The sequence below is a fragment of the Hylobates moloch genome, unplaced genomic scaffold, assembly GCF_009828535.3.
Source record: "Hylobates moloch isolate HMO894 unplaced genomic scaffold, HMol_V3 SCAFFOLD_5, whole genome shotgun sequence".
Taxonomy (NCBI): Eukaryota; Metazoa; Chordata; class Mammalia; order Primates; family Hylobatidae; genus Hylobates; species Hylobates moloch.
The window spans coordinates 155,611,871-155,629,081 of record NW_026652280.1 but is presented as its reverse complement, the minus strand read 5'-3'; the positions used below and the strand labels follow the sequence as shown (position 1 = coordinate 155,629,081).

The 17,211-nt window shown below is 36.8% G+C and overlaps 1 protein-coding gene across 2 annotated transcripts in view; it reads right to left on the bottom strand.

Moving 5' to 3' along the window:
* Window positions 1-3,644: 3,644 nt before the first annotated feature.
* The window catches only part of ANKRD13C (ankyrin repeat domain 13C), an 83,078-nt gene continuing 69,511 nt past the window's right edge, over window positions 3,645-17,211 (bottom strand). For both annotated transcript variants that reach the window (XM_032155601.2, XM_058439672.1), the window contains 3 exons: window positions 16,947-17,045; window positions 13,049-13,149; window positions 3,645-5,244 (listed from right to left, as the gene is read on the bottom strand). In XM_032155601.2, the coding sequence (XP_032011492.1) occupies window positions 5,114-5,244; window positions 13,049-13,149; window positions 16,947-17,045 (331 nt within the window). In that variant the 3' untranslated portion in view covers window positions 3,645-5,113. The remainder of the gene's footprint in view (window positions 5,245-13,048; window positions 13,150-16,946; window positions 17,046-17,211) is intronic.

The window sequence follows — 17,211 nt, the reverse complement described above, 5'->3', positions numbered from 1 at the left end:
AATATATATGCACCCAACACAGGAGCACCCAGATTCATAAAGCAAGTCCTGAGTGACCTACAAAGGGACTTAAACTCCCACACAATAATAATGGGAGATTTTAACACCCCACTGTGAACATTAGACAGATCAATGAGACAGAAAGTTAACAAGGATATCCAGGAATTGAACTCAGCTCTGCACCAAGTGGACCTAATAGACATCTACAGAACTCTCCACCCCAAATCAACAGAATATACATTTTTTTCAGCACCACACCACACCTATTCCAAAATTGACCACATAGTTGGAAGTAAAGCTCTCCTCAGCAAATGTAAAAGAACAGAAATTATAACAAACTGTCTCTCAGACCACAGTGCAATCAAACTAGAACTCAGGATTAAGAAACTCACTCAAAACCGCTCAACTACATGGAAACTGAACAACCTGCTCCTGAATGACTATTGGGTACATAATGAAATGAAGGCAGAAATAAAGATGTTCTTTGAAACCAATGAGAACAAAGACACAACATACCAAAATCTCTGGGACACGTTCAAAGCAGTGGACTTCATGTCTAAAACACCAAAAGCAATGGCAACAAAAGCCAAAATTGACAAATGGGATCTCATTAAACTAAAGAGCTTCTGCACAGCAAAAGAAACTACCATCAGAGTGAACAGGCAACCTACAGAATGGGAGAAAATTTTTGCAACCTACTCATCTGACAAAGGGCTAATATCCAGAATCTACAATGAACTCAAACAAATTTACAAGAAAAAAACAACCCCATCAAAAAGTGGGCAGAGGACATGAACAGACACTTCTCAAAAGAAGACATTTATGCAGCCAAAAAACACATGAAGAAATGCTCATCATCACTGGCCATCAGAGAAATGCAAATCAAAACCACAATGAGATACCATCTCACACCAGTTAGAATGGCCATCATTAAAACATCAGGAAACAACAGGTGCTGGAGAGGATGTGGAGAAATAGGAACACTTTTACACTGTTGGTGGGACTGTAAACTAGTTCAACCATTGTGGAAGTCAGTGTGGCGATTCCTCAGGGATCTAGAACTAGAAATACCATTTGACCCAGCCATCCCATTACTGGGTATATACCCAAAGGACTATAAATCATGGTGCTATAAAGACACATGCACACGTATGTTTATTGTGGCACTATTCACAATAGCAAAGAGTTGGAACCAACCCAAATGTCCAACAACGACAGACTGGATTAAGAAAATGTGGCAGATATTCACCATGGAATACTATGTAGCCATAAAAAATGATGAGTTCATGTCCTTTGTAGGGACATGGATGAAATTGGAAAACATCATTCGCAGTAAACTATCGCAAGGACAAAAAACCAAACACCGCATGTTCTCACTCATAGGTGGGAATTGAACAATGAGAACTCATGGACACAGGAAGGGGAACATCACACTCCGGGGACTGTTGTGGGGTTGGGGGAGGGGGAAGGGACAGCATTAGGAGATATACCTAATGCTAAATGACGAGTTAATGGGTGCAGGAAATCAACATGGCACATGGATACATATGTAACAAACCTGCACATTGTGCACATGTACCCTAAAACCTAAAGTATAATAATAAAAATAAAAATAAAATGAAAAAAATATAAAAAAAATACAAAATTAGCTGGTTGTGGTGGTGCATACCTGTAATCCCAGGTACTTGGGAGGCTGAGGCAGGAGAATCGCTTGTCACTGCAAAACATGATGAAAACCAAGAATGATTAACAAGCACCTTTCTCAGAAGTTCTTAAGATTTTGCTTCAATATTTTTCAGTGTGTGGAAAAAGCAAAACTGTAATTCTATGTACCATAGGTACCATTATGACTGAAAGTATTGCTCTTCTAAAATGAATTATAACAATTAAAAAGCTCATCACAAGGTAAGCTCACTCTGTAAGGATGGTTTGCATGATGTAAAAGATGTGATACTTAACATGTTATGAAATTTTTAGGTGGCAACCAGAGTTACTATTGCCCCAGATTTCTGACATAAAATGCTTTGCAAGAGTAGTTTCGGCTAATTTATAGTATACAAACAATCATGGGCTTTTACCAAGCTTAGTTCTGCTATCTTTACAAGTGACTTAATACCTCCTGTCCATTTCTCTAATGGGGGCAAGTTTTACACCAGTTGTTTTTCTCTAGCATGTTTGTAAATATGGGTAATATCAATGAGGAGAAGGAAGCACCTTTAATTTGGCAGTTAAACAACACAGGTTTGGACTGCACGGGTCCACTTATATGCAGATTTTCAACTGAACCCCTAGCCTCCACGTTGTTCAAGGGTCCACTGTACTTATTTACGGTATTTACTTCAGTCCTTCATGGCCTGGAAACAGGATCTTTGTCTTCTGCAGACTTAGGGAAAACTAGGAAGAGGGCTCATTAAATAATCATTATTCATCACCCTCCCCCAGGGTGTGAATAATAAACCGTATGTGAATAATACTATAAAAACCCATTTTTATTAGCATGAGTGGGGCTTAATTCCAGTTCTGAGCAGAAGGAAACTAGTTTTTCATCTACTAACAAACATGTATCAGCAGACAGATGTGACAGTTTCCAAACCATCATATGTACTTATACTCACAAAAATCAGGGCATCTACTTCATACCACCCTTTTATGAAGTTTGGCAATTCTCTGTATGTGAATGTCTAGAGGGCAAACTGTCTCATCAGAGAATTATTTTCTCAAAGATGGAAACCGTATCTTCTCTGGATATCGTACCAGTGGGCAAGAGTATTAACCATTTCTAAATGGCCACTGAAGATGACTATACGATGGTCCCCCTTCCCAATTTAAACAGTTTCAAAATCACAAATGGAGAAGAACATAGAATTTTGTGTACCTATATTGCAGAACCTTGATTTTTCATGTGGTATTATGAAAACATACGGTGTTTTGACTTACTCATTTGAAACACTGCATATAGCTTCATTCATTAACTGGATTAAAAGGCACATTTCGAAAAATCTTCATTAAAAGTAATACTGTGAAAAGTTTATTTGCATCGATTAATTCCTTTTTTTCACCATCATAAGAGAGATTGACATTTGTTTGCTCTTTGTGATCAGAGAAAAGACATTTTGGAATGGATAATCTGTTTCTACCATTCTTTAAAGAAAAAAGCTTTAAAGACAAAATTCAAGTGCAAAAATTTCCAGTAGTCTTCCTACCTCCAGTGTACCCCAGCAAAATATTCATAGCTGTGCTGTTAGGAAATTAATCAACCACAAGCTTCAATTACCCACGTTTTTTTCCTCCCTAACGTGTCTGTACTTATGAAAACATATATAGCATATTCCTGAAAGTATAACATATTCCTACAAAGTAAGGGAGCCTAGAAGCAACAGTGATCACTGCCTTTCAGTGTCTCCAACCCCACGTAACCACTGATAGGATAACTCAGTCTCTAAGTCATTTGATCTACCCATTTCCTAAATAACAGGGATCAACTTCTATTCAACAAAGCTAGTCTGGGTTTACTAATACGTTCCCCCAAAATTCAATAGGTCCATGTAAGGTAGTAATTAGGTCTTTCAGTTTTTAACTATGATTGTTTTTCTTCATTATAAAATGTATTTAATGTCAACATATGCAATGCATGTATCAGTATGGAAGATGCAGCTTTAAAGATGTTTATTTAAAATTTTTCTTACGGTTTATGCTTTGGATTTTTAAGTCATATTTTCAGTAAGGGTCTCTAAACTCCTTTCAAATTACCTAAAATCCTGGAAAAAGTTTTAAGCTACTGGTCAGTCTAAAAAACTTGACAGATGCATTCTTAAGACATTTATCAGGATACATTTTAAAAACATCGATCTAAGAAAGTTCTTTAATACATGATACTTTATAACTGTTATACATTAATCCCCCTAATTTATTTTCATACTTGGACCTTCAAACCATCTTGGAATAAATAAGAAAAATTTTAAGTGCAAAAATGAGTAATACATGTTTTTATCACTTTGGAGACAATGAAATCAATATTTTCCTTGATTTAAAAAAAAATAGGAGTAATCAATCTTGTGTATACTTCTGGACCTTAACTTGTAACAAATATATTCTGTTAGCATATAAAATGTTTTTATCTTATTTTGAAGTGATTAAATATGTAGGGTTGTCTAAAATATGTGTATTGTTTTTTAAAACTGACCCCAATGCATCCATATTCTACTAAAAACAAAATAATCAGACTGATGTGCACTTATTAGGAAGCAAGTTTAAAAATTTGGAATTTTTTTAAAGTGCTGAGATTTGGAAGAGGAATATCTTTAAACATGCTAACCATTACCTTATGATGAACGTAACAAGGACTCAAACTCAAGTTTAGAAAAAAAAAATAGAGGTTCTATGAAAGGAAGATTAGTAACAAACATTCAGGTAAAAACAAATAGCACCACAATGAATTGCACTAAGGTGCTAAAGGAGGTACCTTATTCCCTGCAGAGTGAACGCTCCTTCTGAAATGTATTGCAACATATAAATGCAATTGTTTAATGGTTACCATTTGGTTCATTCATCTACAGAAAATTGCATTCCTTCTAGTTCATTATATTGAACAAACATTCAAATTACTGAACTATACATAATGTTACATAGTTTACATTTTATGAAAACAAAGCTCGAAGGAATATTTATAAATGTCACCTTGCATAAAGATGACAAGTTTAAAAGGGCTCCATATCTCTTAAGACATTTAATTTACGTTAATGGTCCAGGAGTGTTTTAGATATAGATATAGATATATTTATATGCATATATATTTCAACAAGAAGTGTAAAAATTTTTAAAAACAAATCACAGCACTCATAGCTGCTTTACATACGAAGGTCTTAGGGTCATTAATGTGTCAAACTATTACATTTATAATATGTATATTTTTAAAAAGACCAAAAATGGCACATCAGAAAACTCGCTGAAATTCTTAGTAGAGGCCCATTTCACTGTATCATATCACTGATGTGTCGATTCAATGTGCAATTCCCTTTTCTTCACTGAAAGCATTTGTCCCTTCTATCTGGATCCACTTCTAGGGTCTCTGAAATTTCTTTCCTTGGTTAGATGGCACCCTTTTCCACGTCAGTTAAAGATCAGGAAAACGGCTTGGGTCTTCCTTGTAGTCATCAGGTATAGTAAAGATGGAGCCATCAAATTCATCGTATCGAAACTCCTGAAAAGTCACAGTGGCTGTGATTGTGGGAAACACAGGTATATCTACAGAGAGAACATCAATGATAACACTGTAAAATCAAATGTTAATATTCATAGACTACAAAGTACTATTGGAGATGTCCATACTCCTTAAAATGTAAAAAAAAACTCAAGAGCTAGAAGAATTCAAATATACGTAGTACTGAGTGTGTGTTTCAGGGAGAGTTCTGGGTATTGATTAGTGAGGAGAAAAAGACATTCAGGCATTCAGCATTATATGAAAACTCAAGATCCCATGCCTTCTTAAGAAGTCTTAAGGATATAATGCCAGATTCTACCAGTCTTTTTTTCTTTTTCTTGGGGCAGAGGGACAGCTACTTTTGTACTTTTTGCATTCTGACTTTTTTCTCTTCAGATTATAGTATATTTACTATTCTGACTCTTTGAGCTGATTTATTTTCCTTCTCACTAGCCCAAGTAAAATACTCTAATCCTTTTTTGTTTTAAAACATTAAAAACAACCTATCACTTAAATACGTGGGATAAAAACAGTCTCATCAGAAATGGAAAAATATCATACCACCACAGCCTAATCTTCCAAATGAAATATATTTCTAGCTGAAATGGTAAGTAAAATCTAGCAATTAAAATGAGCAAGTTAATGATTACATAAGAATCAGAAAGAGTAAAATAAATAAAATGAAGAAATACATTAAATTAAATGTTTCGTTGTATTCCTCATATGAGTTATGACACGAGTACAGATCATGAAGCCTGGATTCAGATTCCTACACATCACTTTACTCATGAGCCTCAGGGACTTCATATGGAAAATAAAGAAACTCTGAAATTCCCTTAAAACTCTGAAATGAGGGTGGGTGTGGTGGCTCACACCTATAATCCCAGTACTTTGGGAGGCCAAAGCAGGAGGATCACTTGAGCCCAGGAGTTCAAAACCAGCATGGGCAACATAGGGAGACCCTGTCTCTATTTAAGATAATAATAATAAATAATTTTTTAAAAAACTCTGAAATGAGTATATGAAAGCTAATTCAAGTGTCTACCTAGGGTAAGGACACAGAGTAAATTAAGTCTAACTGATATAAGCTAGTATTTTATTGCAGAAAGTTATGTTCTTATGTCAAAAGGAAAACAAAATACCTTAATTAGATTTAAACACAATAATCAACATAACAATTATAGAGTTTCCAGTTATTTCTGGGGGAAAAAATTATTCCTTTGTAAATACTATATGCAGATGCTATCCTCATCCAGGGGTCTGTACACTAAGTCCTATTGCCAGGCCTATTTTGGTAGGGCCCATAAGCTAAGAAAGTATTTTACATTTTTAAATGTTTAGGGAAAAAAAAAGAGTAGTATTTCACGAAGTGAAAATTAGGCTGGGCGTGGTGGCTCACGCCTGTAATCCCAGCACTTTGGGAGGCTGAGACAGGTGGATCACTTGAGGTCAGGAGTTCAAGGCCAGCCTGGCCAACATGGTGAAACCCCATCTCTAACAAAAATACAAAAATTAGCTGGGTGTGGTGGCAGGTGCCTATAATCCCAGCTACTCAGAAGGCTGAGGCAGGAGAATCACTTGAACCCAGGAGGCGGAGGTTGCAGTGAGCCAAGATTGTGCCACTACACTACAGCCTGGGGAACGGGGCAAGACTCTATCTCAAAAAAAAAAAAAAAAAATTACATGAAAGTCAAACTTCAGTGTCTGTAAATAGCTTTTTTGGAACACAACATGCCCACTCATTTACTTACTATCTACGGCTGCTCTCATTCTCCAAAAAGAGCAGTTGTGACAGAAACCATAGAGCCCACAAAGCCTAAAATATTTATTATCTTTCAGACAAAGTTTGCTGACCCCATTCTAGGTTTTAGGTACACATCACTAAATAAGAAACAAAATTCATGCAATTATAGAGATTATACTGGTTGGGAGGGGCAGACAACAAATAAATGATGATGAGTATCTAGAAAAAAATAAAACATGACAGCAGAATAGGGAGTCTCAGGGTTCGGGGTACGAGCTGTTGAATAGGGTGGCCAAAGGAAAACCTCAATGAAGGGACTTTTCAGTAAAGACCTGAGATAAGAACAAACCATGCAGTGGCCTGGAGGACGAAAATTCCAAATAGAAGAACACAAAGTACAAAAGCCCTAAAAGGAAGTATCTCGGAACAGCCAGGAGGCCAATGTGGCTGCAGCCAAATGCATGAGAGGAAGATTAGCAGGCGATGAGGTCAGAAGGGAAATAGGCTGCCAGATCAGGTGGGGTTTAGGCCAAGAGAAAAGACCTCAGCTTTTACTCTGGATCAGGTGGAAAGCCAATGGAAGGGTATGACCGGGGTAGTACAGTAACTGGAGTTTTGGCAGATGTAGTGAGAATAGAATACAAGGTGACAAGAGTGAAGAGGGAGATGAGCTCCAGAAGGTGCAGCCAGAGAGGGAGGAAGAAAACCAAGAGAGAGTCTATCAAAGAAGTCAAGGAAAGTGCAATGACTTGTCTCAATTATTTATTGAGCCAAGGACTTCAAAATAAGAAAAGTCAAATCTTGAAGAGATTAATATAAAAACAGAAAAGTTTCTACTGCATTTAACAATAAGGATCAATAATAATTAAACAGGAAGAGAGAATCTGTAATGAACTAAGGAAGTGAGTATGCTTTTTATTTTGAGACAATTACAGATTCACGGCGATTTTAAGAAATAATACAGGCCAGGCACAGTGGCTGACACCTGTAATCCCAGTACTTTGGCAGGCCAAGGTGGACAAATCACTTGAACTCAGGAGTTTGAGACCAGCCTGGGCAACAAAGTGATGAGACCCCGTCTGTATGACAAATACAAAAATTAACTGGGTGTGGTGGCTCATGTCTGTGGTCCCAGCTACTTGGGAGGCTGAGGTGGGAGGATGGCTTGAGACTGGGAAGCAGAAGTTGCAGTGAGCCGAGATCATGCCACTGCATTCTAGCCTGGGCAACAGCGTCAAGACTCTGCCCCCAAAAAAAAAAGAAAAGAAAAGAAAAAGGAAGGAAGGAAGGAAGGGAGGCAGGGAAAGAGGATGGAAGGAAGGAGAGAGGGAGGGAGGGAGGAAAGAAGGAAGGAAGGAAGGAAGGAAGGAAGGAAGGAAGGAAGGAAGGAAGGAAGAAGGAAGGAAGGAAGGAAGGAAGGAAGGAAGGAAGGAAGGAAGGAAGAAGCAAGGGAGATTTCCTGTAGCCTTTATTCAATTTTATCCAATTTCCCCCAATGGTAACATCTTACAAATAATACAATATCAAAATCAGGATATTGACAGTATAGTAAAACATGATGAATATTTCCATAACCACATGTTGTCCTCATGTTGGATCCCAGTGTTGCCCTTTTATAGCCCAAATTGCTTCTCTTATGCCTCACCCCTTATGTAGTCCCTGGCATCCACTCAACTGTTCACTGCCACAGTTGTTTTCACTTTGAATACAAATAAATGGAATCATACAGTATATAATTTTGGGGATTGGCTTTTTTCTACTCAGTGTAATTCGCAAGCAATTCATCTAGGTTGTTTCATGTATTAACAGTTCATTCTTTCTATTGGTGAATTGTATAACCCATGGTATAGGTGTACCATTGTTCATTTACCTGTTGAAAATTGTAGTTTTGGGCTATTAGAAATAAAGCTGATATAAAATAAACATTTGTGTACTTTTTTTGTGTGTGTGAACATACTCTTCATTTGTCTGATCTAAATGCCTAGCAAACTAATACAGCTATTCTAGCTTCTTTGCCTTTCCATCCAAATTTTAAAATAATCTTGCCTATGTCTATAAAAATATCTTGCTGGGATTTCTCTCTCAGCACTGCTTTAGCTATGTTCCACAAATTTTGATATGTTGCAATTTCATTTTCATTCAGTTCAATTTATTGTTTTATTTCCTTTGAGACTTCCCTTTGACATATAGATTATTTAGAAGAGTGCTCTTTAAGTTTCCAAGTGTTTGGACATTCTCCTGTTATTTTTCTAATATTAATTCCTAGTTTAATTCCATTGTAATCAGAGAACACACTCGGTATGATTTTCAGTTCTTTTACATATATTCAGGTTTGTTTATAGCCAATATGGTCTACCTTGGTATATGTTCCATGGGCACTTGAAATGTATGTGTATTCTGCTGTTGTTGGGTGGAGTATTCTATAAATGCCAATTAAATCCTTTGGCTTATGATGTTGTTGATTGTTCTACATCCTTGCAAATTTTCTGTCTGTTGTTGTATCAATTGTTGAGAGAAGGGTGTTGAGTCTCCAGTTATAACTGTGGATCTATTTTTCCTTTCCATTCTTTCAATTTTTGTTTCATCTATCTTGCAACTCTGTTACTTGGTATATATACATTTAGAATGGTTACATCTTCTTCATAGATTGACCCTTTTATCACTAAATAATGTCCCTCTCTGTCTCTAATAATTTTCTTTGCTCTGATATCTGCCTTAATTTTAATATGGCCAATCCTGTTTTCCTTTGATTAGCGTTTGCATGATATATCTTTTTCCATTCTTCCACTTCTAATCTGCCTATATCATTATATTTCAAGTGAGTTTATTGAAAATAGCAGACAATAGGATCATGGTTTTTGTTTTGTTTTGTTTTTTTATTGAAACAATCCTGCTCTGTCACCCAGGCTGGAATGAGTGCAGTGGCGCGATCTTGGCTCACTGCAACTTCCGTCAGCCTCCTAGGTTTAAGCAATTCTCCCACCTCAGCCTCCCAAGTAGCTGGGATTACAGGGATGAGCCACTGTACCCAGCCTGGATCATGTTTTTTAATCCACTTTACCAATCACTGTCTTTTAATTGGTATATTTAGACCATTTACATTTAATGGCATTATTAATATGTTAGGGCTTAGGTCTGCTATTCTATTTTTTGTTTTCTGTTCATTCTCTCTGTTCTTCATTTCTCTGTTTTCTTTTTCTTGCCATCCTTAGGTTACCTATTTTTTAGAATTTAATTTATCTATGGTGTTTTTGAGGTATCCCTTTTTACAGCTTCTATAGTGGTACACATTATTGTGTGTAAGTGTGTGTGTGTCTGTATCACAATTTCCTGGTGTCATAATTTTACCAACTCAAGTGAAGTAAAGTTATCTCCCTTTATGTCCCTATATCTTCCCCTCATTTAAAATATAACTGTAAATAGAAAGTAAGAATAGAGAGACAAAAGTAGGCTTTCAAATAGCTTGGCTGTGAAAAGCAAAGATTAAAGCAAGTGCTGATGGAATTACAGGTGTTTTTTTTTTTTTTCTTTTTAGTTTTTTGTTTGATTTTAAAAGGGGAGAGACCTGAGCAAGCCTAACAACTGAGAGGAAAAATGCAGTAGAGAGAGGTAGAAGGAAAACGAGAAATCTGAAGTGACTCATACAGCTAGCCTTTTTTTTTTTTTTCCCCTTGAGACAGAGTCTTGCTCTTGTTGCCCAGGCTGGAGTGCAATGGCGTGATCTTGGCTCACTGTAACCTCTGCCTCCTGGGTTCAAGTGATTCTCCTGCCTCAGCCTCCTGAGTAGCTGGGATTACAGGCACCCGCCACCATACCTGGCTAATTTTTAGTAGAGACAGAGTTTCACCAAGTTAGCCAGGCTAGTCTCGAACTCCTAACCTCAAGTGATCCACCTGCCTTGGCCTCCCAAAGTGCTGGGATTACAGGCGTCAGCCACCGTGCCCGGTGATACAGCTAGCTTTTTAAAAGAGCTGGGAGGTGAATAGATCCATAATACAAATGAAGACATTACACAAGCTAAGAAGAGGGGTGCCACTTCCAGTGAGACAGGAAGATGAAAGAAAAGGTTGGGCTTGGGGCAGAAAAATCTGTATGGGGTGTTGGAAGTAGTAAGGGAGGTCCCATTTCTGATATTCTCTTTTTGTATCAAAGGAAGTAAAAATCATCTGCGCTTAGGTTGTAGGAGGAAGTGGTGGGGGAGGATGAAGATTTGACGATGAAAGAGGGTCAAATTTAGTCTTTGAGCAAAATGAGAGAAGAAGCCAAGCAGAGAAAAGACCATTCACAATCAGCACTTAAAGCTCTGGCTGATTCTGAAAACGTATAATTGTGTTAACAATAATTTCCAAATTTTTATAATTTATCCCAGTTGTGTTTTCTAACCTGAATGTAGAAAAAGAAATGATGAAAGATTAAACATACACAGGAGGAAGTTTTACAGGGTTGGTTCAAAAGAAGGACAGAGAAACAAAAGAGAAATAGTTAAACAAATACCCCATACTTTAAGTATACAAGCAAAAGATTATTCCTTGTTAAAAATGTGGTTCTACATCAAAGAAATGCCTGCAAAAAGAGGATTGCAGATATTTTTCTTCTCATATAATGAAAATATTTCCTTTGCATAAAAATAAATGTATTGTGGGGTTTGATTTGGGTTTAGAATTTAAAAGTAGATGTGAATACAGAGATTGTTTGAAAGTCTCATCTGTTTAACTCCTGTTCTCTATTCTGGTTTGTCATAGGTCTCTTAACAGTACCTAGAAGGGAGTCTAAAACTTGAAATATTTCCCTCACCATAGAAAATGGCAGTGGAGTTCTAAACTTCTGCAGAAATGCTAACACAAAGATCCCTTATGGCTATGGCACACAGCTCTGAATTGCATTAGTTTTCTAACCATTTCTGCCTAAGATCTGAACACTGATTTCTCCAAGCAGACACTGGGTTCCTAGTGCTTTTGAACTGCAAAGGGCAACTAGAGTGACATTTTGAAAATCATTTATTTAAAAGTCATTTTTCATCTAGAAAATATTTATTTCCAAGTGTGCAAAATTGTGAAGATCAGGTTTAATTTTTAGCAATGAAAACATTTTGGCCTAAGTATTCTGAGATGTGGTTTTAAAAATATTGAATAAAACAAGATACATCTGAAGAATTATAGCACTCATTAAATACTGAGTGGTTGAACTGATGGATAGTGTTAAAGGATCTCCTGAAGCTTGAATTAATGCTAAATCTAAATCTAAACACCCAAAACACCTTTTAATAGTGTCTTCTTCCTTGGTTTCTGATATGTTAGAAAGAAAACTATATGCAAAAATGAATGTACTATTTCTAAAGATCATTGCTTAAGATGAAATTAAACATTTAGGGCTGAAAAACAAAATGTATGAGTATTACTTTATCCATCAACAGTAACTGCTTACTCCAGAAACATTCTCACTGCACAGAAACTCGAAGCATAGCTGAAAATCTGGGCTAATCTCTAGTCTCCCTATTTCACATGAAAGACATTACTACAATACATCATTAGTTTACCCACACTTTTCTTGTGTGAAATAGATCCCTTACATTTAATTTAAATCAAGTAGAATAAGAATTCTCATCAGGCACTTTAAATATTTGACAAAACATAAATAAATGCATATAATTACTCAAAAACTTTACAAAAATGTAAGCAACTATGAAATCTGTTTTCCTTTAAAACAGCAGCCCCCAACCTTTTTGGCACGAGGGATCTGTTTCATGAAAGATAATTTTTCCACAGACTGGTGGGGGTCAGGGGCGGCTTTGGAATGAAACTGTTCCATCTCAGATCAGGCATTAGATTTCATAAGCAGCATGCAACCTAGATCCCTCACAATAGGGTTCATGTTCCTACAAGAATCTAATGCCACCACTGACCTGACAGGAGGCAGAGCTCAGGCAGCAATGCTCACTAGCCTGCCGCTCAGCTCATCTCCTGCGGTGCACCCCACTCCTAAAAGGTCACGAACCAGCAGAGGTGTTGGGGACTCCTGCTTTAAAAGAAATTGCTTATTAAATGCTAATAAACAGCTCCATATTCCTAATGGACACTAAAATTACATCTAAATTTTTCTCTTACCTAATTTTACAGGAAAGCCTGGAGGAAGCTTCATCTGAACAAATTCTCTAAGCTTGTTAAAGTGCTTGAAGGGAGCTATTACTTCTAAAACATTCAATAACCTGAAAAACGGAAGAAGAAAAAAATGTTTTCATTGTTCAAATTGCCTAAGGTCCTTATGCTTTTTAACTACATGCTTCAAACCTGGACAGCAGTATTGACTTCCAGATACTAAGGATGACTAAATTACAGACTTTATTCCTCCTAACTTTTTACTCTATAATGGTTTATAACTTTTGATTGTGCAGCCATAATTTTCACAATTGTTTGATTTTAGGCCCATATTTAGATGGTCTCCAAGCTAGTAACTATATTCACTGTTTGGGTAGCTGATTTCCACTGTCAATTTATTGTGTGTGTAAAAGGCTCTTATGTGCTTAATATTCCTTGATTTCCTGCATATTTGATAAATGATTGCTTCTTATCTTTATATTTAAAGGGAAACTTGACTCACATAAAATTTCAGGTTATACTATCTTTCCCTCTGAACTACAATTTCATAATATCTCTTAGCATTCTATATCATATTAGTCATGCTATAATTTCTTTCATCTTTTGGTTGGATGGATTTCTTTGTTAAGTAGTAGTATTTTTCTTTGAAAAAAGTCCTATGACTGCTACGTTTCTTGAATTCTTTTGTGCCTGAGAATATCTTCAGTTGCCTCCATACATAAATGAAAGTTAGAAATACTGACAGATCACACTTTTGTTACTTCAGAAAAGTAAAGATATATGTAAAAATGTAAGGCCAGGCTGATTTTACCCCTTTTCTGCCCGGATGCCTTTGGATTTCTTTATCAACGACTGAAGCCCAATAGTTTGATCAGGATAATTTTTGTTACTAATCATTCTGTATCAATTTTTCATGGAACCTAATGTCATCCTATAGATTTAGTTCTTCATTACAGAGAAATTTTCTTCTATCATATTTTGAATATTATTTTGGTTATACTTGGAGGCCTTTTAAGTAAAACATGAATGACTCATATGGAATCATTTTTGTCTTCCATATCTATTGCTTGTGTAATTTCTTTAATCTCTTCTACTGAATTCACCAAGAGTTGTCAAAATTTAATTTTCAGTTACATCTATTCTGTTCATTATTGTTTCTACTGTATTTGTTTCGTAATAGTGCTCAATTTATTTCCTCAGCTTTACAATCACATTTAATGCTCAATTTATTTCCTCAGCTTTACAATCTCCTTTTCATTTCATTTTACTGTCTTATATTCTCACCTCAGAAAGATCTACTTTACTGATTTCGTGTTCTTTCTTGTTTACTATGGCATTTATAGGCAATTTTCTTCTTTTTTTTTTTTTGACCTTTTAGAACAAATTATTTGTCTGGCATTTATATGCTGTGTTCTGTATTTCTTTTTTTTTTTTTTTTGAGATGGAGTTTCGCTCTTGTTGCCCAGGCTGGAGTGCAATGGCATGATGTTGGCTCAACGCAAACTCCACCTCCCGGGTTCAAGTGATTGTCTCAGCCTCCCGAGTAGCTGGGATTACAGGTATGCACCACCACACCCAGCCAATTTTGTATTTTTAATAGAGACGGGGTTTCTCCATGTTGGTCAGGCTGGTCTCGAAATCCTGACCTCAGGTGATCTACCTGCCTCAGCCTCCCAAAGTGCCGGGATTACAGGCGTGCGCCACCGTGCCTGGCTCCTTATTTCATTTTCTTTTTCAAGAGTAGTGGTTATAACTGCCACATTTTATAAATTCTAAGATATTCTTTTTTTTCATGTAACATATCTGAAATTAGGATAACTCCTAAAATGGATGACATTTTAATATTAGCTGCAGTTTTCTTCTTTATTAGCAAGTAGAATATAAAATTGGTGAATCTTTGGCCAGGTGTGGTGGCTCACATCTATAATCCCGGCACTTTAAGAGGCCCAGGTGGACAGATCACCTGAGGTCAGGAGTTTGAGACCAGCCTGCCCAACATGGTGAACCCCATCTCTACTAAAAATACAAAAATTATCCAGGCATGGTAGCACATGCCTGTAGTCCCAGCTAGTTGTGAGGCTGAGGTGGGAGGATCATTTGAACCTGGGAGGCAGAGGTTGCAGTGAGCTGAGATTGTGCCACTGCACTCCAGCCTCGGCAACAGAGTGAGACTCTGTCTCAAAAAAATAAATAAATTAATTAATTAATTAAATAAATGATAAAATAGGTGCATCATTGAGTCAACTGGGTCCTAGATATGACAAATTTTGGCAGATCTCTATGTGTGGCTAACTCTCCACATTTTCTGAGACTTATCTCTCTCTGACATAACTTGAGGGCTGTATAGAACAACCTATCTACTTATCTAAAGCCTAGATATGGAGAAATCTCAAGTATGTATGTACTTTTTAAAAAAATATGCACCCTGCTCTCTTCTCCGATCATTTTTTAAAAAAATGTATTAGGCCGTTAAAAAAAATTAATGCATTAGGCCAGATTTGAAAGGGAAGGAACTAGTAAGAGAAAATCGCCCAGTGCTTCATATCTTCCCTCCCACTTTAGTGAGGAGCCTAAAACTATAGTTGTATCAGTCAGCTCTTGCTACCCATCTCTCATTCCAGCCATCTCTCCAAATTCAGTATTTTTAAAAAGGAGCATCCAATGAGTACATGTTTGAGAGGATATATTTAATATGTTTACCACAATATTGTTGAAAATGGTGACAAACTACAAATAACCAAAATGTTTATCAGTAGATGAATGATAAAACAAACAACAGTATATCAACACTACAAAATACCAAGGAAAAAGAATAGACGAAAATATAATCACTGTAAAACTTCAAGACACACTCATTTTTTCTTTTCTTTTTTTTTTCTAATTTTTTTTTGAGATGGAGTCCCCAGGCTGGAGTGCAGTGGCACGATCTTGACTCACTGCAACCTCTGCCTCCTTGGTTCAAGCGATTCTCCTGCCTTAGCCTCCCTAGTTGCTGGGATTATAGGCACACGCCATATGCCCAGCTAATTTTTGTATTTGTAGTAGAGATAGGGTTTCACCACTTTGGCCAGGCAGATCTCAAACTCCTGACCTCAGGTGATCCGCCCACCTTGGCCTCCCAAAGTACTGGGATTACAGGAGTGAGCCACCACGCCCAGCCAAGATACACTCACTTTTAAATGAAAACAAGAAATACACAGAAGAAAACATGAACCATTCCCCCATTTTTATTTTTAAAAATGCAAAAACATGGATAACTATAGACAAAAATACAACAAATAGTCATTAACACTGATGTGTTAAAATATCACATTTTATTCTGTAAATTTCCATACTTTTGGATTTTTTTAAAACAAGCATGTATTCACGTATTACTTTTTATAATTTAAAAACCTACTCGGCTGGGCACGGTGGCTCACGCCTGTAATCCCAGCACTTTGGGAGGCTGAGGTGGGTGGATCACCTGAGGTCAGGAGTTTGAGGCCAGCCTGGCCAACATGGTGAAACCTCATCTCTACTAAAAATACAAAAATTAGCCGGGCGCGGTGGTGGGCACCTATAATCCCAGCTACTCGGGAGGCTGATGCAGGAGAATCGCTTGAACCTGGGAGGTAGAGGTTGTGGTGAGCCGAGATCGCGCCACTGCACTCCAGCCTGGGCGACAGAGCAAGACTCCATCTTAAAAAAAAAAAAAAAATCTACTCAAAACTTTATCTGGTGAAAGTAGTAAAAATCAATACTTTTGTGAACCAGAAAATTTCTAGAACGGAGCACACACTATCAAGGCAATGGCTATTTGCTTTTCATTTCAAAGGTCTCAAATGCATGACTGGGGTGCAAATATTATTACAGCCTTTAGGGTTTAATAGTTTCTTTCATAAACATTTGTAGTTAGTAACAAACTTACAACTCTATCCCTAAGGGAAATTCCTGGCTCATGGCTATCGTAGCTTTAAACGTTTTCTTACTCTCTTTGCACACCAATTCTCTACCCAGATGAGGAGCTCTAAAATGGGAGGAAAAAAAATGTTAGGAAATTTTTCCATAGTCTATCACCTTCCTAAGAAGCATCTGTCATCTTTCAATGACATTCATTAATATTTCAATTTTTCTTACTCTGTCTATAGAAATAAAATTATGCTAAAAGGGAATAAGATATGTATAAGAAATTA